The sequence below is a fragment of the Ceratotherium simum genome, chromosome 24 (genome assembly GCF_057802395.1).
Source record: "Ceratotherium simum simum isolate JZ-2026a chromosome 24, ASM5780239v1, whole genome shotgun sequence".
Classification (NCBI taxonomy): domain Eukaryota; kingdom Metazoa; phylum Chordata; class Mammalia; order Perissodactyla; family Rhinocerotidae; genus Ceratotherium; species Ceratotherium simum.
Window position 1 is genome coordinate 33,534,582 of NC_141923.1, and position 24,846 is coordinate 33,559,427.

At 44.1% G+C, this 24,846-nt stretch overlaps 1 protein-coding gene across 4 annotated transcripts in view; it reads right to left on the reverse strand.

Annotated features, from left to right (window-relative positions):
* The window catches only part of SUSD6 (sushi domain containing 6), a 101,677-nt gene that overhangs the window by 45,380 nt on the left and 31,451 nt on the right, over positions 1 to 24,846 (reverse strand). For all 4 annotated transcript variants that reach the window (XM_087448322.1, XM_087448320.1, XM_087448321.1 and 1 more), the window contains exon 2: positions 9,312 to 9,516. In XM_087448322.1, the coding sequence (XP_087304448.1) occupies positions 9,312 to 9,432 (121 nt within the window). In that variant the 5' untranslated portion in view covers positions 9,433 to 9,516. The remainder of the gene's footprint in view (positions 1 to 9,311; positions 9,517 to 24,846) is intronic.

A 24,846-nucleotide genomic window follows, 5' to 3' on the forward strand; every position in this document is an offset into this window, starting at 1 on the left:
TCAGAACTGAAGCCAGCGACAATAAACACAAGGGTTCCGCCTTCTCCCAAGTAGACATGTGTCTACTGCACAGGAAGAACTGATCACTAGGCCCTTTGTGTTTCAGAAAGTGTTGCTTGTTATTCTGAATAACAAAGGCTACAACAGAATTATTTTATAATCCTGCTTGTACTTGGCCGTAACTTCCTGAAACACATTTCTCCTCTTGGGTTGAAATGCCTAGAATACTCCTGTGAATTTAAAAAGACAAAAAAGCTGGGCCGGCCCCATGGCTTAGCGGTTAAGTGCGCGCGCTCTGCTGCTGGCAGCCCGGGTTCAGATCCCGGGCGCGCACCGACACACCGCTTCTCCGGCCATGCTGAGGCCGCGTCCCACATACAGCAACTAGAAGGATGTGCAGCTATGACATACAACCATCTACTGGGGCTTTGGGGAAAAAAAGGAGCAGGACTGGCAATAGATGTTAGCTCAGAGCCAGTCTTCCTCAGCAAAAAGAGGAGGATTGGCATGGATGTTAGCTCAGGGCTGATCTCCCTCACAAAAAAAAAAAAAAAAAGAAGACAAAAAAGCTTTGCAAAGAAGAAATCTTGAAGAGAATCTGTTTCTCTTCTCTGTACTATATCTCAGATGTTTTAATGATTAAACAATTATACTTTAAAAGATTTGGAGGGGCAGGCCCAGTGGCGAAGTGGTTAAGTTCGTGTGTTCTGCTTCGGCAGCCCGGGGTTCGCTGGTTTGGATCCTGGGTGCAGACCTACTCATCGCTCATCAAGCCATGCTGAGTTGGCGTCCCATATAGAAGAGCTACAGCTCTACAACTATGATACACAACTGTGTACTGGGGCTTCGGGGAGAAAAAAGAAAAAAGAGGAAGATTGGCAACAGATGTTAGCACAGGGCCAATCTTCCTCAAAAAAAAACCCACTGTATTAAAAAAAAAAAGATTTGGATACTGGCAAAGCCAACAAGTCAAAGAAGTTAAACAAGGGAAAAATCTTCCTCTCTGGGGAAGCAAATGAATCTGAGTAGGAAAAGGCTCTTACAAGAAGAAATGCTGTCAAGTAGTACAGTTAAGAAAAGTAGGAGGAAGCAAAAGGACTACCAAATAGAGACAAGATGAGAGTTTTTTTTTTTAAATATTTATTTATTTCTTGTGTGTGTGCGCGCGCGCGCGTACACACAAGGAAGATCAGCCCTGAGCTAACAACCATGCCAATCCTCCTCTTTTTGCTGAGGAAGACTGGCCCTGAGCTAACATCCGTGCCCATCTTCCTCCACTCTACATGGGATGCTGCCACAGCATGGCCTGACAAGTGGTGTGTTGGTACACACCCGGGATCCGAACCCAGGCTGCCAGCAGCAGAGTGCGCACACTTAACTGCTACGCCACGGGCTGGCCCAAGAGAGTTCTTATTTTTTTTTTTTTTTTAATTTTTTGTTTATTGCAGTAACATTGGTTTATAACATTGTAAAAATTTCAGGTGTACATCATTGTACTTCTATTTCTGCATAGATTACATCATGTTCACCACCAAAATACTAATTACAACCCATCACCACACACATGTACCCAATTATCCCTTTCACCCTCCTCCCTCCCCACTTCCCCTCTGGTAACCACCAATCTAATCTCTGTCCCTATGTGTTTGTTTATTGTTGTTATTATCTACTACTTAATGAAGGAAATCATACGGTATTTGACCTTCTCCCTCTGACTTATTTCACTTTGCATTATACCCTCAATGTCCATCCATGTTGTCACAAATGGCTGGATTTCATCGTTTCTTATGGCTGAGTACTATTCCATTGTGTATATATACCACAGCTTCTTTATCCATTCGTCCCTTGATGGGCACTTAGGTTGCTTCCAAGTCTTGGCTATTGTGAATAACGCTGCAATGAACACAGGGGTGCATGTACCTTTGCAAATTGGTGTTTTCAAGTTCTTTGGATAAATACCCAACAGTGGAATAGCTGGATCATATGGTAGTTCTATCTTTGATTTTTTGAGGAATCTCCATACTGTTTTCCATAGTGGCTGGACCAGTTTGCACTCCCGCCAGCAGTGTATGAGAGTTCCCTTCTCTCCACATCCTCTCCAACACATGTTGTTTCCTGTCTTGTTAATTGAGAGTTCTTATTTTTTAATTCTAAGGTTGTATTCTCCCAGATATGTTTAGGAATCTTTCAAAATATAATCCTTCAATCACATCACAGTGCTGATGAAATGAAATTTGTCTTTAAAAAAACAAACCCTTGCCATTCTCAAATTTGAAAAGTTTCAAAAATGACTCCAAAAGTTCCTAACAAATAGCAGCTTTGAGAAACCCTGGCTCTGAAATGCCAAGACAGCATCACCGAAAGGAATGGCTTACTGTGTGGTTACCTAGCTGATCCCCCAGCACCAACATCGCAAAGGGCTATTACTGCTTTTTTCTACTTGTCTTCGTATGGGGGATGCCAACATGCGGTACCTGAGAATTAGGGACATATGAATTATGAATAACTCATGCAGTATGTATCTAACTCTACTTAGTAAGTATTGAATTAAATCAAACAGAATCCAAGAGATAAGGAAGAAATAAGGAGCACCTTCCAACCCTGAATCTGTCTGAACTAATCAGGTGTGGCATCACAAGTGTAGGCTGTGTAGGTGCTAGAATCTGATCTTCCAACCTGGGAATTACTTCTTTGTATGGCAGGCCATGTCCTATGTGCTTTACATATACTATCTTATTTAACCCTCACAACAATCTTACAAAGTAGGCACTGTTATCATCCCCACTCTAGGGAAACATCCACAGTGAGGTCAGGAAAGTTATCCAAGGTAACACAGGTAGGTAGGGTAGGGCCAGTACTCAAACACAGGAAATCTGACTCCAGAGTCCATGCTTTTAATCAGACTACATGCTTCTCTAAAAAAACAAGGGGCAGAGTTGGAGCACAATGATAGTTACATATTATACCGAGGTGTCCTAGTAACCTCAGTGACTCCTTGAGAGCCACAGGTGGTATCTGCTATTTTAAGGTGTTTATGAATTGAATCCTATTCCACCTGACAAGAGACAGCTAAGTGAAGAAATCCTAGGGAAATCCTTTTTTTAATAGTTATAATCTCACCCTCACCTTCCAGTGAATTCAGATTTCATGCTTTAGGTTAGCTTAAGGTGAGGTAGGTGGACAGGGCTGGGAGAAGTCAGCAGCCAGTACCCCTCATTCATCCTGCACCATGGAGAGACTGTCTCTAAATGCTGCTGTTCCTCTGGGCCCCAAAGCTAAACACAAAGCGGGCCAAGGTCACTCCTGATCTGGTCACAACCCAGGCAGCCAGCCATACCAGCACCAGCCACCTGGAATGGGAGGGCTGCTCGCACCCTCTGCAGGCTCAAGCTCCTGAGTGACGAGGAGGAAAGGAATCTCCCAGTGGGGAAGAGGTGGTGAAAACAGAGTTCATCCACAAACTTACCTAGAATAATTAACGGCTTTGAGTGCTAATCCTCATTTGTTTTATTAGCACCCCGTGACCTCCTTTTGCAAAGAGAATTGTGCAGCTAAGAAGGTTAACCTCCAAGCTTGCAAGTTAGGCCAGGGTAGTGGGGCACCTCTGCTTGGCAGGTGGAATCTGTGTTTAATGAGGGCTGTAACCCAACTGAGACCCACTTAGGTGTTCATTCTGGTGGACTCCTGGTTCCTTTTGTTCAAAAGTTACAGTGCAAGGCTCATACCATGTGTTTGCAATGTTCTCAACATGACACAACAATTAGCCTGCAGAGGGTAATTTCTCAATGTCTTTCATGACTCCATGGTTCAACAAGCCCTATAACAACCCATCCAGCCTCCTACCACAATCCTCAAGTCTTTTTATAGTCACAGGTAATTATACCATAGACAGATTACATCACTTCATCAGGAGGGTTTGCAGCTGACAGGAAGATGCTCTGCGGATGTTTTGGGAACTACATCCTCATTTAGCAATTTATTGTGGTCCCTATTGTTCCTTTCCAAGAATAGAACTGCCTTGGCAAACCTTGTGCCTAAACTGAAAACTAAACAACCAAGCACCATTGTAGATGAGAACAGAAACAACCACAGAGGGAAACCTGGTAACCGAGAGATCACTCCTGCATCCTTTATCCAGGAGAGAAAACAGTGTCTTTCTTCCTCTGTCAAAATAACCCTCTGGGGACCGGCCCAGTGGCGCAAGCGGTTAAGTGCGTGCACTCCACTGCAGCGGCCTGGGGTTCGCCGGTTAGGATCCCGGGCGCGCACCGACGCACTGCTTGGCAAGCCATGCTGTGGCGGCGTCCCACATAAAGTGGGGGAAGATGGGCACGGATGTTAGCCCAGGGCCAGTTTTCCTCAGCAAAAAAAGAAGAGGATTGGCAGATGTTAGCACAGGGCTGATCTTCCTCCCCAAAAATTTAAAAAAAAAAAAAAAAAATCCTCTGAAGGTTGATCTGAGTGCTCCAATAGGGCAACACAAGAAACAGCTCTCTGAGAAGCCTGTCACTCAGCACAGGTAGTATAGTTCTCAGCAGAACATGGGCAATAGAGTCAGACAGACTGCGCACAAATCCCAACCAGCTTCACCATCTATAAATGTCTGTCTCTGAGCAAGTTATCTAACCTCTCTCTGCCTCAGTTTCTCATTTGTAAAATGGTTACATGACCACCCAGCTCACAGACATTCTGAGAGCTTTAAATGGAATGATAACAGAGCTTGACACATAAATGATGCTCTATACACATCACTTTCCTACCTGTCCTCTCCCCTCAACTCAGTGTACATTATCTCTGACTCCAGGTCCCTTCAGAGATGCTGAGGTGAGCCAGGCCCACCTGCCAACATCTCTCTGCCACAGCAATGTTAAGGGCCTAAGCCACCTCATCCCCCAGAGAACCTGGTTCTCAACATTTTCCATCTTCAATGAACACTAACTGCCTGGCTTTCTCACTCTGCTGCATAGAAATGCAGATGGCTGCTTTCCCTGCTATTTTAAAATTGCTCTAGGTACTTGTGTGATGTTTTAACATGGCCTAAAGTGTCATGGCAACATTTTAAGGGGGGAAAAAAATCGAAAACAGGTAATATACTGAGTTTTTTCATATGTTTAGGAAAGGGGAGAATAAAAATCAAAAGCTTTTTATGTGAATCAGCAAGCCAGTTGGGTTGAGACCATCAAACAATACAAAACATGGAGGGCAAAGAGGATTTCTGAAGTAATCAATCCTTCCTCAACTGGTCAAATTTGACACCTCCTCCCAATCCTTTATCCCCAACCCTTCAGTTTTATTGTTTAAAGAAAGCAAAGGATGTTATCTGCATAAAGTCTCCTGCCCAGCACGACTCAACAGCAGTTCACATACCAACTCTGTTGTTGTTATTATTTGGGAATCACACCACAGGTTTTATATGCCAAGTGCCTTCCGATCATTTTTATTAGTCTAAACAACACCAGCCTAACATCCTTAAGGATCTTCTTTCTGTTTTATAGGAGACACAAAGAGGTCAAGTGATTTGCCTAAGGTCATACAGCAAGTTTCTTAAGATCACAGGTAAAGGGAAGGAGTTGTGAGATCTGGGAGAGGGTGCTGCACAGTGGGGATCCTAATTCCTCTCCAGCACAAAAAGAAAGGCAAGTTGGATAGCAGGAGCACAGATCTTATTTTTAATTCTGGTCTTTCCCTGCATGGTGTGACCAAGTGTAGAAAGTAAGAAATGCTTCCTTTTGTCACTCCTAGAAAGGAGACTCGCAGTAATTCTCCCCATCTCTGCGAAAGGAATGACCAAGGAGGAAGCTGGACCCAATCCCTCTCTAACACCTTCTCTGTTATAACTCCAAATCCCAAGATGTAGATAAGAGAAACCAAGATGGAAAATTGAACTCTGACTATGACATAACTTTACCCCAGAACTCTCAAGTGTCTCTTCATACATGATTCTTTTCTTCTAAATCTGAGCGATTCCAACCAAGACTGTGGTGTTTATGACCAGAGACTATGCAGACAAACTGCCCCCTAGAGGATGTCCACTTACCTAGGTCCAGTGGGATTCTCACAGTCACGAATGCGCATGTACACACAAGCGTATTCAGGGTCTACCAGAGCCCACTGGGTAACAAGGCCGTGTATTTTACAAAGCATTTCATTTAAAAATGCTTCTGGAATGGGTGTTCTGGGGCAGCTACAGGAGCAGGTAAGAAATGCAGGAAGAGGAATAGGGGACCTTCCCTGAACTGAACTGCCTTTCCTCAACTTCAGAGTATCCGAAAGCTTGATTTCTTGGCAAGCTTGCCTGGCATGCTGCTCATGACAGGCAAAGGTGTGCTCTGGGTTTCAGGCCAAGGAGTGGGCACCTCCTTCCCCCAGAAGCCACTCCAGAGACAGGTAAAAAAATTGGCAGCAACTTAGTGCACTGGATCTAAGTAATGGTGAAACCCCTTCCCCTGCCTGCACCCTGCTCTGTGCCAGTACACATGTTTTATGGGGAGTAGAAAAGACTTAGGAGGTGGGCATGGCAGGAGAGGGAGGGTTCTTTGCAGACAGGCGAGGGAAAGAAAACAACAGAGACAACTTTCCCATCCTGGTCTGAGCCCACACTACAGACATACTTTTCCACACTGGAGAAGAATAATCCCTTTATCCAGCCAGTCTGGAACCATCAGTCCCTGATAATTGATTTCAGACATTGGATGGAAAAGTTGGGAAGGTGTGGGCAGTTGGAAACTGGGGTGGGGAATGGGAGGAGGCAGGGGTGATGCCCATAAAAAGGAGGGTGGGTGTAGAGGGGATGGCTTAATGAAGCTAAACAGGCTAAAGACTTCAGACACCAAAGGCAGACCCTCTGCCCTAGTACTGCCATGTAACATGCAGGGACAGCTTCCCCAGTGGAATCTTGGAAGAGGCCAGTTGTGGTAGTGCATTAGGCACTGGGCCAGGTTCTGGTCCTGGTGCTACATTAGCTGGCCCTAAGACCCCGGGCAAGTGTACAACCTCTCAGGTACATCCTAGCTCTGACCAGTCCTTCCTTCCTTCCTGCTCAGACAGTCATTCCATTCATGCGCATACTTATTGTTTGTTCTGTGGGCTGGGGGTAGGGTTGCAAACCTCTTCTACAAAGGGCCGAGTTATTTTATTTTATTTATTTATTTTTTTTTAAAGATTTTATTTATTTTATTTTTCCCCCCCAAAGCCCCAGTAGATAGTTGTATGTCATAGCTGCACATCCTTCTAGTTGCTGTACGTGGGACTCGGCCTCAGGATGGACGGAGAAGTGGTGCCTCAATGCGCACCCGGGATCCGAACCCGGGCCACCAGCATTGCAGCGCGCGCACTTAACCACCAAGCCACAGGGCCGGCCAGGGCCAAGTTATTTTAAAGTCTAAATATTTTAGGCTTTGGGGGCCACAGAGTCTATGTCACGACTACTCAGCTGTGCCAGTGTAGCATAAAAGCAGCCATGGACAATATATACACGAATGAACATTGCTATGTTCCAATAAAACTTTATTTATGGACACTGAAATGTGAGTTTTACATAATTTTTACATATCATGAAATATTATTCTTTTGATTTTTCCCCAACCATTTAAAAATATAAAAATCACTCTTAGCTCACAGGCCATACATACAAAAGCAGACAGCAGGTAGGATCTGGCCTATGGACCAGAGCTTGCCAACTTCTGCTCTAGAGATACAGTGGTGAACAAGACAAGATCTCTACATTTTATGGTTCTGTGACTACCACTTCTAGAAGTTTCCTCTGGCTTTGGAGTGGCCCTATGAATGTAGGCCCTTCATTTTGTTGCACATTGGTGTAGCCCAGCCTTCTTTTCCTTTGAAACCTCATAAAACCATGATGCCCACACTGTGGGGTACCGACCACTAGTGGCCCCCTTGGTTGTGCCAGGGGATCCTCACAGCCAAGAAGGTCTCAGGCTTATGGGAAAAGTTTGGGTTAAGTGTCAGAATGGGGTGAAGAAGATAAACTCTGTATATGGGGTGGGGAAGGCTATGAGGAAACAAAAAAAATCAGTAATTGTTTTTCCCAACAATTCAGAAGAAAAAAATAAGATTAGTTAAGATTGCACCATTATCTATATATTTTGGGTAAATAGGTAGTGGGAATTGACAGGAAGGGAATAAAAGAGATAGCACTGAGCTATGGGGACTCTAAGAGCCACACTATACCACACTGCTCCCACTCCAAGACCCCTTCCAGAATCTAGCTGAGATCCCTCTCCAGGGAACACTGTCCAAAGAAAACTGCCATATACATGTATCTACCAAAGTCTGGTAGGAGCACCATTACTGGTGATCTCAATCATAATTGACTGAGACCCCTACCAGAGCTTATAGATACAGGCATGTTCTGTAGCATCACCCAGAGGCCTACGGTACACACCCAAATGTGCCCTTTCTAACAACAACATCAGGTCTAGAACCACATGAAGAGAACCTCAAAGGGTCTTCAGAGTATTACTGAAGGCAACAAGGACAATACAAACTCAAAAAGGCTAACTGCTGCATTCTAGCCCCTGCTCACCAGCTCACCATCTTCAACCATAAAGTCCTTAGAATCACGAAAGTATAGACTGAGGGAGCTAGATGTGACCTTAAAGGTTATCCAGGTCAACCCCTTCATTTGACAGATGGAGAAACTGAGCCACAGAATGGTAAGTGGCTTGTCCAAGACGACAGAGTTCGTAATGTCAGCAACCAGATCCTGCTTTCGCTAAATTGCAATACCTCAACTCTGAACTCATTCTAAGAAAAAGCATAGAAAGACAAGAAATAAACAATAAAGAGCTAAATAACAATCATTAAGGGCTTATTGTGTTATCTTGGTCAGTCTTTACCACCACCCTATGAAGTAGGTACCATTATCATCTCATTCTACAGCTGAGGAAACTGAGACTTACAGAAGTAGAGACTTGCTCAGGGTCACAGAGCCAGCAAGTAGGACTGGGCTCTGAACACAGGCAGTCTGATTCCACAGCCTGCACCCTTACCGTACATCATGCTCTGAATCCTGCACTCTGTCCTGCCTGATGACTACGGCTTGGGGGAGAGGGATGATAATGTCATCACCAGCAGGTTCCTACACACTCCTCCTCCGGCTGGCTCATTAGGCCCCTTGGTGCCATATCCCCAGGACTGGCTCCCTGCTATACCACAGCACAAAAGCCCCCCCACCCTCTGCTCTCCCTGCAACTGCTCGCTAGACAGACAGTCCCCTAACCCAGCCTTCGGGAGAAACAACAGTATTGAGTCTTTTCCCTCCCACATGCAGAAGGTAGACTGGAACTCACCTGAGGCAAATCCGTCTCCAAGGAGGGTGCTAAGGATCACCAGTGGAAGGAACACTCCATGTCCCACGGAGGCCACGGCAAACGCTGCGGTGCTCTTTGGTGCTATCCTGCCATGGCACATCTTTTATCCGTCAAAGTTATTTTAAAAAGAAAAAATTTAAAAGCCAGAAGTAAGAAGTCTAAAGTCAGCCAGGGGAAGACTCACCTATAAAAAGCAAACAAAAAACAAGAACATAAGTAAAGTGAAAACTTTAGCCATAAGTTAGTTACAAAGAGGCACTTTGGTAAGCAAGGCATAATCACACACCAAGTTGAAAGAATTCTAGCAACTGAATTTCTGCTGCCAGAAGAGATAAGCACATAAGTGGCTTTTCAACTCCTTCCTAGGGAAATGCCAAGGTCTGCAGCAAGCTGCCATCAGCAACAGCACTGGGTAGCCAGATCCTTGCGACAGGACAAGGAGACAAGCGCTGGCTTACCTAGAGATCTGTAGGGCACAGCCGGGCTTTCAGAAACTGCCCCGGCTCTGCCCACCGCCTGCCTCGGAGGCTCTAGCAGAGAGGAGGAGAGAGGCAGCTGTTGACACAGAGCTGCTACACCGGGGTGTGGCTTTGCCTTTGCCACTTGGACTCAGAGCAAGTTCAACTAACAGAAAGGGAAAAAAAAAAAAAAAAAACACAGAGAACATGTGTCTTAAAGGGAGAAATACACCACCTAGAGAAGGAATGCAGCAGCAGGAGTCAAGGGCCCCAGCTTGGCCTGCTCAACCACCAGCGGCTGGATGAGCCCCTGAGGATCTGACTCTGACTCGACAGCCATGAATCTCAAAAATGGACTAATTAATCAAGGCTAACATGGCACACCTGTAATCCCAGAGGCCACACTTGGCTGTACCTGACAATGATTGGGGAGAGGACGGGTTATAATTGTTAATTAGCCTCACCACCCACTCTAGTTCAGACAAAGACTTTAGAAGAGTAGGAACCAGTATCTTAAAAAAAAAATCAGGGGTCAAGACTTTTAAGGATTTTTTTCTACATGCCTTCAGGGAAGCAGCCGGGTTGATGATACATTATGATATGGGCCTATAATATTTTAGTTAACTCACTTGACTTCATTTATCCTAGTTTATAACAAGTATTTCAAATTATAAGATTATATTTCCTTTTTTATTTTAATTCTATACACACCTCCTTCTCCATTAATAAGGCTTTATGTAAATAGATAAGGGAGCCTGCCATCTACAACTCTCATGAAGGATGCCCCAGAGACTCTGTCAGGGATAATAACCAGACCTGACTTTAATTACGTCTGAAGCCTTGACTCAGGCCTATGCCCCCCTTCTAAAGAGAGTTACTGCAAACAGCAACATGAGTTGTCTCAGTCCAAAAGAAAAGCAGCTATGAGGGTCTTCAGAGAGCATGAGCCAGGGGTTCAGGAAAAGAGCCAGCCACTGGGTCCTTACCCACTACCCCCAAATAGCTGTGACTGTAGCAGTCTTCTGTCCCCAGCTTTCACCTAGACTCCAACTTGAGCCTCTAAAGCTGTAGCATAGAGGGGCCGGCCCCGTGGCTTAGCGGTTAAGTGCGTGCACTCCGCTGCTGGTGGCCCGGGTTCGGATCCCGGGCGCGCACCAACGCACCGCTTCTCCGGCCATGCTGAGGCCACGTCCCACGTACAGCAACTAGAAGGATGTGCAGCTATGACATACAACTATCTACTGGGGCTTTGGGGGCAACATAAATAAATAAATAAAATCTTAAAAAATAAATAAATAAATAAAGCTGTAGAATAGAGACAGTTCATGGAGAGGTCTAAGGGCGAATGACCTAATACAATACACAAAATTGTGTGTGTGTAAATGTGTGGAATGTGTATACATTTATGTGGCTAAGAACAGTAGACTCATAATGCTAGGATTTAAATCTGTTTCCTCTATTACGACCTTGTGGCCAAATTACTCTCTTTGCCTCAGTTTCTCCATCTGTAAAATAGGACAGTAACCATACTGTCTTCATAGGGTTGATGTAAGGATTAGGATCATCAGAAAAAGTGGTTGGCACAGTGCCTGGCACTTCGTAAGCCCTCAGTAAACACTGGCTGCTGTTGCCATTGCAATTATTAATAAGACCTGAGCTGTGGGGACCTTGGAGGTCATCGAGCTTCACCTCCTCATTTGACATATGCCAAAACCAAGGTCCAAAGAGGTTAAAGGATATGCCCAGGGCCACCAGCCAGTTAGGAATAGGCCCTTTGGTGCTGCCATTTTAGATGCAGCCACAGCAGGAAACCCTACCAGGCAGTCATCATCCCCTCAAGGTAACAACCAATGGACCATTGAGAATAACACCTGCTTGTGCCACATCATAGCACGTGCACAACAAATACTTCTGTAGTGAATGAATGAGGCTGGATCAGGGTGATGCTCACCCTGAATCAGGGTGTTCTGTGCGTGAGTGCAGGTAATCAGGAAAGACTAAGAGGAGATGATGCTAAGCTGACTGCTAGTGGATGTGTCTAGTGAAAAAGAAGGAAAAGAAGGAGGTACCAAATACAAGGGGATCAGAGCAATCAGAGCATAGCACTCCCGGCAGAGGCTAGAGGCAGGGGCTGGGCTGAGGAGCTTAAACTTTATCCTAAAAACCAGATGGAGCTTGCAGGATTATACACAGGGAGATTATAGAACCAAATTCATGAGGAAAGTTCACTCTGGCAGGGATTTTAGAGGATGGGGGCAGCAGGGGGGGACCCGAGTGCTAAAGAATCTTAAATTTAGTATTTTATAATTAATGTGGAGCTCTCAGGAGGGTGATCTGACAATATCTGTCAAAAAAAATCCATATATTCTCTGATCTATCAATTCTACTTCTAGAATCTGTCCTCAGAAATCACATGTGCAATGACACATGCAGGATATTCAATGCATTATTTGTACTGGCAAAAGATTGAAGAGGGACTAAAGTCATCATACACCCATATAATAGAATACTATGCAGTGGTTTAAAAAAAAAACTAGGCAGTTCAGTCTGTACTAATGAATGACTTCCAAAATTAGTATGTGAAGAAAATCATTCGTGTGTATTTGTGTGTGTGTGTGTGTGTGTGTGTGTGTGTGTGTGTGAGGAAGACTGGCTCTAAGCTAACAACCATTGCCAATCCTCCTCTTTTTGCTGAGGAAGATTAGCCCTGAGCTAACCTCTGTGCCCATCTTCCTCTATTTTGTATGTGGGACGCCTGCCATGGCATGGCTTGATAAGCGGTGTGCAGATCCACGCCCGGAATCTGAACCTGCAAACCCTCGGCCACCAAAGTGGAGCACGTGAACTTAACCACTACGCCACCGGGCCAGCCCCCATTTGTGTATATTTTTAAAGGACACACACACACACAAACACCTGCATGCACTGAAAATCTCTATCTGGAATGATGCACAAGACACTGGTAGCTAGCAATTGCCTTCAGGGAGGGGAACTGAGTGGTTAACTGGAAAGGAAACTCATTTTTCACTGTAGGTATTCCCTTTTAATCTCCTTGAGTGTTGTACCTTGTACATGCGTTACCTATTCAAACAGATAAAATATAAAATAAAATTAATGTAGCAAGGCCTTCCTGTAGACTGCCTGTCTCCTCCCTCAACAAACTGACATTCAAATAAACCTGACTGCTCCCTCTGCCAGGAAGAGCCACTTTCAAGGCTCAGCACAAAGGGTCATCTCCTGAAGGAATTCTTTTCTGACACTTCACACCATGTCCACTTCCAGTAGAACTAACCCCCTTAATGCCCCAAAGAGCCTTGAACACCCTGCTATGACAGCAACTCTAGCAAGTTATTACATCTACTTGTTTATCTGTCTCACCTCGCTAGGCTCCAAGTTCCTTGAAGGCAGGGACTATGAATTACTCAACTTGGAATCTTCAACAGCCAGCACAGGGTCTGGCACCTGACAGGCAGGCAGCAAATGTTTGCCAAACTCATGAATGCTGTGGGGAGGAGCTAGTATGGAACTGGGGAGAAGCGCACATATATGAGCTCCTGTTTTGTTTTGTTTTCAAGACTCCTGGCTCCTCGCCTTACTGCTTAAGCTGCTACCTGGGCCAAGGGACCAATTCCACCAGGAAGCCTAACACTTGATCAAGTGCACAACAGATGGGATGATGGAAATGGGGGCTTTGCAAAGAAAAGAGAACAGGTGAATGGAGGGTAGTCAATGGAGCGTTTACATGCAAGATTGGGCCAAGGGTTAGTGCTTCAGAAATAATACAGAGAAAAGCAAATCCCCACAATCCCAGAGTTATCGTCCACAACAGAACCTAGCTACTGTGGAGAAAGGGTGGCACTATACATCTAATCATTTTAAGAAAGGATCTGCTTTAAACACAATTAAAAAAACAAAATAAAACCTATTCTTGAATTGTGGCTTTAGACCAAGTGAAAAGAAAAACACTTCAGAACAAATTAACTAGGTATTCATTACCTCTAGAGAAACACATTAAGTAAAAACTTAAAAAAATAAAAAAATAAAAAAACAGAACCATTTCACTTCAGTATTCCTTTAGTATGTTAGTGACTACTTCCCCCAATTAAAAAAAATTATGATTAAGTAGAGACAGAAAGTAGAATGGTAGTTGTCAGGGGCTAGGAGAAGAAGGGATGGGGAGTTAGTGTTTAATGGGTATAGAGTTTCAGTTCTGTGAGATGAAAAGAGCTATGGAGATGGATGGTGGTGATGGTTGCACAACATTATGAATGTACTTAATACCACTGAACTGTACACTTAAAATTGGTTAAAATGGTAAATTTATTTTATGTGTATTTTACCACAATAAAAAACAATTTGGGAAAAAAGTATCATTGAAGAGAAACCTGGAGTCAAGCCCCATTTTCAAAGCCAGCACTCATCCATCCTCACAAGGCATAGATTTAAACTTAGAGGTAAGAAGAGAGGAGAGGGCCTGGGGCTATGAGTTAGTCCCACCTCTGCCACCAACTAGCTGGTGGGTCATGGAGCCCTCTGACTTCAGTTTCCACATCTAAAAAAGGTTCTAAGGTCTCTCTCAGCCACAGAATTCTCTACAGCCCTCAAGCTTCTCTTCATAAAACCCATCTCTTCCTCCAGCAGCCAGCTTTCCCCTCCAAAACATAGGGTGAGGAAGAGTCATGGAAAATTTGCATTCATTCTTCTGATTTTTTCTTGGGACAAGTGCTGCTGCCCCAGTAGCATGTGGTAAAGGGAGACCCCATGTCAGTGCCTCAAGGTCTGGATCTGTCCTTTCCCACTTCTGTGAACCCAGAACATCAACAGCTGGGTGACTCTGCTCTGCTGAATGTGATGTTATGAACACTCATTTCCTGTCCAGAATGATCCTCCAAGAGGAAGAACACTGCCCTTAAGCCATGGCTCTGATCTTGGGGAAGCTACTTACCTCATCTCTACTTTTGTTTCCTCATCTGTAAAATGGAGCTGTTGCTCACTTTGAATATCTCACTAGTCTCTAGTGAGGCTCAAAAGGGACAAAATACAAGATCAGACCTTAAAGGTTCCCACTCTTCCTCCCAAAATGATGAAATGAAGTTACTTTTAGATGTCTTGAGTTTACCCCCTCACTCCACCCTCGTGGATAAATGGCTCCTTCCTATCTTGCTAACCTCTGTATCTTCCCCTTTCTTTTATGCCACTAAAATGTGAGTGCTTCAATAGGCCAAATTCTTCTATTGGACTTGGAGATGCTTGAGAGTCAGAATGTTACCTTATCCATTTCCTTTTAATCTCCAGCTCCAAAGCCCAAAAGACACAAACATCAAACTCTTGTTAAAATTCACCTCCCACAAATCAGAGAAATAACCCTCAGCTTTTCTCATAAGCCACCTAAGCTAGAGTAGGACATGTTAGAAAATTTTTTGAATTGCTTTGATATTCCTTGTATCCTTGTCTTGCTCCCCTAGAACTGCTCACCACATCCTCTTGTTATCACTTTCCCCCTACCCTGTCCTCAGGCTTCAGACAGCAGGAACAACAGCAGACACACTACCACCTCATCCCTAAGCCTTCTCTTTAACAGTCTCCAACATCTCTCTTCTAGAACCTAACAGCAGGATGACTGCAGCATGGACCTAAAATGTAGGAGACAGCCCTAAATTCCAGCTCCACCAACCAACCGTGGTTTAGCCTCAGGCAAGTCGATCATTCTTCCTGGTCCTCAGGAGGTGAGCCTGGATGATCCCCAAATGCCCTTTCAGTTCTAAGGAGTCTGGAATGTCTTCTAGGGAACAGGAGGGGCCCACAAGTATTTCCTCTGAAAACATAAGCCAACAAAAGTTCTGACTGGAAGGAAGAAATGTTAAATCCATCCTCATTGTTCTGCATGAGCAGTCCTTTCCCCCTACATCTCCCAAGACCTATCCTAGCATCCATCTCCCTCTGCACTGCAGCAAACTCAGGAGACTCCATTTCCCCATTTAGAGCTTAATCAATCCATCAGCACATTTGTATAGGCCATCCGTACATAGTGTTCCTAAAGTGCTTTCCAAAAATAACAAATGTCTAACAAAAAAACCCCAGCCTCCACACACACAAGGATCACTGCAGAGCTGTAGGGGCCTAGAGAGAAAGAGAAAAGATGCAAGAGAGGATAAAAGAGAACAAACAAGACAGATACAGACTGGACAGAAAAAAAGGAGAAGGCAGAGTGCCTGTGAGCAGGAACTTGGCTCAGGGTGTAAATTTCTGAACCTGAAGGCAGGAAACCACTTCTTCTCTAGTCCCAGCTTCACCAATGACTGATGGGCTGAACCAGGACAAATCACTTTGCCTCCCTATGCCTCTGTTTCCTCATCAGTAAAATGAAAGAGTTCAACTAAATATCTCTCAGGGAGGCTAGGATCGCGGAAAGGTTCTGGCAGACTGGGCCAGAACCTCTCATCTGCTTGGATATTATTAGTTGGGTGGTCTAGGGCAAGTTATTTTCAGTTCTCATCTATAAAATGGATAAACAATACCCCCCTCATTGGGTTGCTGTGAGATGGAAATGAGATAAACGTGAAGGACGCAGGACAGTGTCTGGAACAGTGGGCACTCAAATCATTGTTGGCTATGGCCCCTTCCTGCTCTAACAAGCTGTGACTGAGCACCTGCTAGACTCCAAAAGGCCCTGTTCAGCTGGGCTGGAAACACATGCCCTGAGACTAGGCTCAAAACACAAAGTTAGTGTAGACGAAAGAATAGCCAATAGGTTAAATGAGTGAACCTTCAAGGTTCTCTCCCATGAAGTTCTAAAAATACTTGAGGAACTTGGCATTCTCTCACCTAAAATTAAATAATTATAGGGGCTGGCCTGGTGGCGCAAGTGGTTAAGTGCGCACCCTCCACTTCGGCGGCCCAGGGTTCGCAGGTTCAGATCCCAGGCGTGCACCGACGCACTGCTTATTAAGCCATGCTGTGAGGCTGTGGCGCCATCCCATACAAAAAGTGGAGGAAGATGGGCACGGATGTCAGCTCAGAGCCAATCTTCCTCGAGAAAAAAGGGGAGGATTGGCATCAGATGTTAGCTCAGGGCTAGTCCTCCTCAAAAAAAAAAATAAATAAATAATTATATATGTGACTATACTAAAATAATGCTGTGTCTCGGGGTACCTAGGAGGTTTTCTAGCCTGAATATGTTGTAGGGAAGGCTCGGAGCTGACCTGTATTATATATATTTTCATTGTTAGTGCCATCAAGTCGATCTGACTCCTAGTGACCCTGTGCACAGCAGAGTAGAACCTGTACAGTCTTTTTGCACCTTCCTCTAACCTTCTGGTGCTGTATCAGACAATGCTCCACTGCCATTCATAGGGTTTTCATGGCTAATTTTTCCAGAAGTGGGTGGCCAAGTCCTTCTTCCTAGTCTATCTTAGTCTGGAAGCTCCACTGAAACCTGCCCACCATGGGTGACCCTGCTGGTATTTGAAATACTAGTGGTATAGCTTTTAGCATCACAGCAACACGCAGCCACCACAGTATGACAACCGACAGATGGGTGGGGAGGTTCCTTGACTGGGCAACAAACTCAGACCACGGCAGTGAGAGTGCCAGAGTTTAACCACTAGACTACCAGGGCTGGCTGTGTTATATATAAACACACATAGAATATATATGTATATATACACGCGCAGACTCATTACCTCATTAACTAGGTGCCATTAGCCCCCTTTCACAAATAAATGGAATCCCAGGGGGCCTAGAAGTCTTTCCTTCTCCTGCTTTCCTACTGCAAAGGGCTCCCAGCTCTTTTGTTTTCCAAATATCAGATCAAGCTTAGTTGTATTTCCTCTGGAAAAATTCATCAATTCATCCCACAAGCATGGAAGGATCTTCTGAACCCACAGCATCACTACCTGGACCACAATTAGAACAACCAATTATATCCCTCCCCAAGGCCACACTCATAGTTACTTAACTGCTGTGTGCTGCATTTACTGCAGGTATTAAATTCCTGCAGGGACCACCAACTCTGCCTCTTTCTGTGCCCCAGAGTGTTCAATATTTACTTATTCACTGAAGGCGAAAAAAAGACAAACCTACAAGACATAACTTGTGTAGGAAATACAAGATGGCAAAGTAGCAGCAGGTATAAAACAGGTGGGGAAAAGGGTATAAATCCTCAAGTTTTGGCCAGGTAGCAAAACAGATGCTTGGCAGAAGCGGCTGTAATTGGTTCCTATACCTCAGAGATACATCTATGTATCATCACATCCCTCTGCTTGGTTCCCATTAGAGCTGAGTAGAGCAGGCTTCAATACCCACTTGGCAAATAAAGTCTGGGAAGCTGATTTGCTAAATCAGCTTCTTAGGGTTCCGTGTTTGCAGTGACTATATAGCAATTCAATAAATATTTACTGGCCGTCTTAAGCGCAAGGCTTGCGTGATCACAGAGATGAAGTGGGGCATAGCTCCTACTCTCAAGGAATTCACGTGAGAGGAATTATACGTTTATTTATATAACACTGTGAAATTATTACTAGGGCCTAATAAAAAGGTTTTTAAAAAAAAGTGCTATGAGAACGTAGTGGAGACAGGAACAAAAGACTTCTGATTGGGAGTAGGGGGGAAGTGAAAGAGAAAGCTTTGAGCTTGGACCTTCAAGATCATGCACATATTTAATCACTTTTCAGGACAGTTTTGCATGCACAGCGCTAATTATAAAGAAAGAAAAAGAAATGGAAGAACAATGCACCAAAAGGAAGGCAGAGAGAAAGAAAAAAAATAGTGATAATTTCATTTGCCAAGACTCACTGAATGCTACTGTCTGGTAACAAGAAATAAATATCCATCTATAAAACTTCATTCAAGGGAATGTTTAGGTGCTAGATTTTGGTTTTCAAAGTACTCATAGCGGGGCCAGCCCCGTGGCGTAGCGGTTAAGTGCACACTCCGCTGCCGGTGGCCCGGGTTCGGACCCAGGGTGCGCACCGACTCACCGCTCATCAGGCCATGCTGTGGCGGCGTCCCATATAAAGTGGAGGAAGATGGGCACGGATGTTAGCCCAGGGCCAGTCTTCCTCAGCAAAAAGAGGAGGATTGCCAAGGATGTTAGCTCAGGGCTGATCTTCCTCATAAAAAAAAAAAAAAAAAAACAAAAACAAAGCACTCATAGCTGTGCAGGAAACACCTCCTCCAGGTCAAAAATAGCAAACCCAAGAGAAGTGGCTGAGGCAGTTATGTTTACTTTTTACCATCATCTCTGTGAACAGCTTTCCAAAGGCACCCAAGTGGGATGGTATAAACAGGTCTGTGTCACTTCCTGGTTCTCAGGCCTTCTGCTACATTCCCAGTCAGTCTGGGAAGGCTGCCTATTTAAAAATAAACTTAAAAAACTCACCAAAAACCCCAACTCTAAACCACCCTTTCCTTTACTTCATTCATTTCACTGAAGTTAAAAGGGGTTGAGCAAGAAATGAGACAAAAATGACCACAGAGAATGAATTCTCAGGTCAGAACAAAACTATATGCTCACTGAGTTCAAGGTCAGAGATGTGAATTCCACTCATGTTCTGCCTCAAACTGGAAAATTTGACCTTGAGCAAACAAAATGCTTCATTTATGCACAATAGCTGCTTCAGCATACTCTTACTTCCAATGCAATTATCCAATCTTTCTGGACCTCAGTTTCCTTATCTATAAAATAGCACTAATAATAGCTACCTCAGAGGATTACTGTAAGTATTATATGGGGAAATGCATGTAAAGCACTTAGCATAGTTCCTGGTACTTAGTGAGTTGTCAAAAATGGTAGGTAGTATAGTTATCACCATCTATCATTACTATTATCATCATCATCATCTGAAAATGTAAGAGTTGAGCTAGATGACTGCTCCCTGAAGAGCTTCTCTGGCTCCAAATCCAGTGATTCTTTAAGGCACTTTTTGGAGTGTCTTGCATGGGCTCTGCTTTCTCCTTTTCTTTTTACTTTTTTTTTAGGGGGCCAGATGGAAAAGAAGGGAGATAAACTTGACAAAGCAAGACAGTCACAAACACATCCTCAGTGCTTATGTTAGAAACACTAGGGTACAATTAGGAAATCCATCAGTGAGTAAAAAGGGCCATATTACCCTCCCCAGTGGAAAAGTCTTACTTATTACTTGCATTAAACCCACAGCATGTGGCAAGTTCACCCAAACACACTGCCTCTACCCCCCTGAGCACCAAGCACAACCCCCTCCTGGGCCAGCACAATCTTACTTCACCCACCTCATCTTTAACTGTCAGCAGCTCCTGAGAGCAGCTCTAACAAATAAGCACAATGTTTTAAACAAAAAAGTGCCTTCTCCTTAATATAATTTGAATGTGGCCAAAAACTGAATCCCCTTCCCAAAAGTTAGAGTGTAACCAGAGGTGTTCAGCTTTATCAAAGACAAAGTGCTAACCTGTAATTAAATTCAGATGAAATTAATAAATGTTTTATTTTATTCAATGTCCATGATGTGCCAAATGCTGTAGAAGGTGCCAAAAACTAATAGGATGGGAGAAGTGAGAACAACAAAGAATGACACCTAGGTTTTTGGCCTAAGTGACTGAGTGAATGGCAGAAGCTACCACAGGAGGAAAAACACAGGTGGACAAGCAGATTTTGGTAAACGATGGAATGAATTTAGTTCAGGTTACTCTTGGACATGTTGAATTGTAGGTACTTGAAGGATACTCAGGTAGAAAGGTCTAGCAAGCAAATGACAAATAAGTATTAAACTGCAGAGTGCTGTGAGCTTAGGATACAGCCCTGGACTTAACCAGCCTGGAAGTGATCGTTCAAACCATGCAAAATAGATGAGCTCACCAAGGAAAGAGAGTTGAGTGAGAAGAACGTCAAGGACAGAATCCTGGGGAGAACACTAACTTTTTAAAAGGGCATAGCGAGGAAGCAGAGCCCATGCAAGACACTCCAAAAAGTGCAAGGAAACCAGAAGCCTGTGTATCACAGATGTCAAGGCAGGGACAGAGAGATTCAAGGAGGATATAGGAGGAGTCAGAGATGCAGCAAAGGTCCAGTAAGATGAAGACTAAAAAAACACCCATTGGATCCGGCCACTAGGAGATCATTCGTGACCTCATCAAGAGCAGTTTCATTAGAGTGGTGAGGGCAGATCACATTAACTTTAACATGAATTCAAAGTGAGAAAGTAGACACAATAAGGGCAAAACTATTGGGGGGCGGTGTTGGAAAAGAAGGGAGAAGACAGACTGGATGATGGCTAGAGGGAATTTGTATCTTATAAATTGTACCTTCTCAGTTAACCCAAGTATTTCAGTTAAGGCTTCCTGAACTGTCCAGATAGCTCACAGAGCCCAGCACAGAGAGTCCCTTTGAACTGATACTCCCACACACTATGATTGGCCAAAGCCAGGGAGAAGCTGGGGATGAATACTAAAGAGTTGCCTGTTTCCTTAGTGTTCAACAACAACAAAAAAGCCTCTCTACCCCTTCACCCCTCCCCTGAAACTGCTATCTTTTCCATAAGATTCATGAGTGGGAAGAAACAGTCAACCTAGTGGCAGGGCTAGAGAAGGGACCTTTCCTAGTGTCCCTCAGGCCTCAAGATTCTCCATAAATACGGTCCCAGTTTCTGCCATTTCCCTCCTTTCTACTCAAATGTCATCTGAGTACTTTCCCGAGGTTTCTAGGAGCACGTTCTCCACCTCCATCTACTGAAGCTTAACAGCCCCAAGGAAGCAAGACACTGTCTTCTGGCTCCAAATGTTCTCCACCTTGTGTAAGTTCCAAGAAGCCTCCTAATGTATAACCAAACCATGACTCTTCTTGTCCTCTTCCTCACAAATTACCCAAACTTCCTGTAAGCTGTTAAGGTTGGACTGTGAGGCAAGAAGCAAAATCGAGAAGCAGGAACTTGCCCGCTGTTCCTTCCCCTTTGATTAGTCCCACACCCCTGCCCCCACCTATGCCCTTACATGACCCTCTAATTGTACAGAGTCCCTATAGAGTCCATCAAGGCCTACATGCTCCAGTTCTAACTCCAATCATACTTCCAATTCTCTCCAAGTGGGGCTCTAAATCAGGACTCAAGAAGAAAAGAATCTGATTAAAATTCACAACAAGGGATCTTTCCTTAAATCTCCAAATAGAGACTCCAAAAGTAATCTCAAATTAGTCAAAGTTCAGGCAGAGGTACCAAATGAAGAATTTCATAAAATCCAGGTAACATCCTAGATGTTAAAAGGGATTATGATAAACACAGTAGATGAGAAAGAAACATCATAAATTAATGGGGGAATCTGATATTTCCCTCCAGAGAAAGCATCTGGACTCATTCCTAATACGTATCTTTCTTAAGTAACTCACTGACTTCATTCAACACATATACTGGGCACCTATATATGCCATATTCTACAAAAGGTACAAAGATGAGGGAAAGCACATGCCTTTAAGGAGTTTATACTACTGAGGGAGATAAGATACACACACAAATAACTACAACATGAGGTAGAAAGGGAAAGCACATAGGAGATATACAGCCAAAGTGTCAAAGACACAACAGGGAAGTAAACTGGAACCCAGAAGAGGGAAATGAAACAGTTAATTACAGAATCAATCAAGGCGGGTTGTAGAGTCACACAAAGAGGAATTCAAATCCTGATTCTGCCTCTTGCTTTTTACAGGCCCTAGGTATACTGCTTTACTGCTGTGAGCCTGTTTTGTCACATATAAAACTGGGGTAACAATACCTATTTCACAGAATTGCAGAGAGTCCATGATTCATACATTATTGAAGTGTTTAATATAGTATCTGGCACAGAGTAGGACTACGTAAGATGGAAGGGCCACAGCACATAGAGATTTAATGTTCCTCGTCTCCCCTCACAGGCCTGTCTGGACCTAACTCGTGGATAGGCAGCTGAGCACCTGCTATTTGCTCATCACTTGTGCCTATTAGTTCAATTAGTTATCCAGGTTAAATGGGACCATGGTCAGGAGGTATAGGAAGGAGGCTCAAAGTGTGTATATATGTGCATGTTCTTACCAGGATAACACCTGGAAACAGACACGCAGCCTTATGCTAGAAGGCACAGCATTAAAATACAGGCAAAGTTACAGAGTATACCACGTACAGCATGATACTGAATCATGCTATTCTTCCGGACATTAGCAGGTGTTCAATAAATACTTGGCAAATTGACATGGCCTGAACTCGGTTAAATTATCATCAATATAATCTGTTTCAATGGATCCATTTTTCAACAAGTGAACACAGGAGGAAAAAGACATCCAGGGTTAAAAATTGGTCTGAGGTGATGGTCTGAGGAACTTCTACCTCCAGTCATGATGGAATAACAGGAACTAGATTTACTCTCTCTCCTTAAACAACCAGAAAACCAGACATATGAAATAATGGTTTTCAGACATTCAACAATAGGCAACACAGGGCAGTGATCTTTGAGAAAAGGGAAAGAAATGCAGTGAGCCTCACTAGTGCCCCAGCTAACTTCCTAAGGAGGTTAGAATAGGGAGAAATAACATGAACGAGTTCAACAATCTCACTGAGTTGGAGAGACAGAGTTGGGAATTTGCGGAGGCCAAGGTACCTAGAATTTGCAGGGCAAAGTAGTCAAAAGGAGGGAGATGCAAAGAGAAAAAGCTTCAGAGATCTGCAGAGCGATCCTCTTGAGTCTTTGGCTGAGTACCCATCTGTGCACATGTGTGAAGAAACTAGCAAGGCTGGGGAAGGAACCAATGGAAAGAAGTAGGCGGCATAACCCCCAGAGCTCACACAGAGCCAGAAATAGTTCATGTTCCCACCAGTCAAAGTGGAAAAATCTCCTAATACACAGGGCATCTGATGGAAAGTTCAGAAGGGTTTGGCCTCAGCAGTGGGACCATCCTAGCCCAAAGGCTGTTCTGGACCCATCTTAACAGAGCTGAAAAGCAACCCTTGAAAGGATCAAACCAATTCCAAGTAACTGAACTGCTTCTGAGAACAAAACCCAAAAGTATTTAAGGGAATACAAAAAATTCCAGCACCCAGCAACATAAAACTCGCTATGTCTAGCTTCAAGTCAAAAATTAACAGGCACACAAAGAGACAGAAAAACATGATTATAACTAGGAGAATAATCAATCAATAGAAACAAACCTAAAAATAACACAGATGATAGAATTAGTGGACAAGGATGTTAAAATCTCTATTACAAATATACTCCTCCATGTGTTCAAGAGAGAAGAGGAAGGCATGAGCATAATGAGGAGAGAAATGGAAGACATAAAGAAGACCCAAACTGAACTTCTAGAGACCAACAGACACTCAAAAAAATCCCAGTATCCCAGTGTATATGCCCAAGAGGGACCCTCCTCCCCAAAATACTGGTTGCCTGAACCAGTGGTTCTCAGCTGGGGGCAATTTTACACCCCACCCCACCCCACCCCTGCCAGGATATCTGGCAACCTCTGGAGGCATTTTTGGTGGTCATAACCTGGGGGGTGCTACTGGGATCTAGTGGGCAGAGTCCAGGGATGCCGCTAAACATCCCACAACGCACAGGACAACTCCCTATAACAAACAATTATTTGGTCCAAAATGTCAACAGTGCTGCAGTTAAGAACCCTGGCCTAAGTGAATCAATGCTGAGCTGCAGCAGATGCCAGTAGATCTACCTTAGTTGTGCATGTAGTGCAAAATTCCCTCACACCCCTGGAAAGCCTCTTGTCCCCAAAACAACTTTTTGATCCTCTTGTTGTCCCTAACCCAGGCTTACCAGTTCAGACACCTAGGTTTTTACCCCAGCTCTGCCACTAGCTGTATGATTCTGGACATGACACAAAATTTTTTCTGGGCCCATTTCCCCCTCAGTAAAACAGAGAGATTGGAAAAGATGATTTACGAGTTCTTCCAGGGCCGGCTCCGTGGCTTAGCAGTTAAGTGCACGCGCTCCGCTACTGGTGGCCTTGGTTCGGATCCCAGGCACGCACCAACGCACCGCTTCTCCAGCCATGCTGAGGCCGTGTCCCACATACAGCAACTAGAAGGATGTGCAACTATGACATACAACTA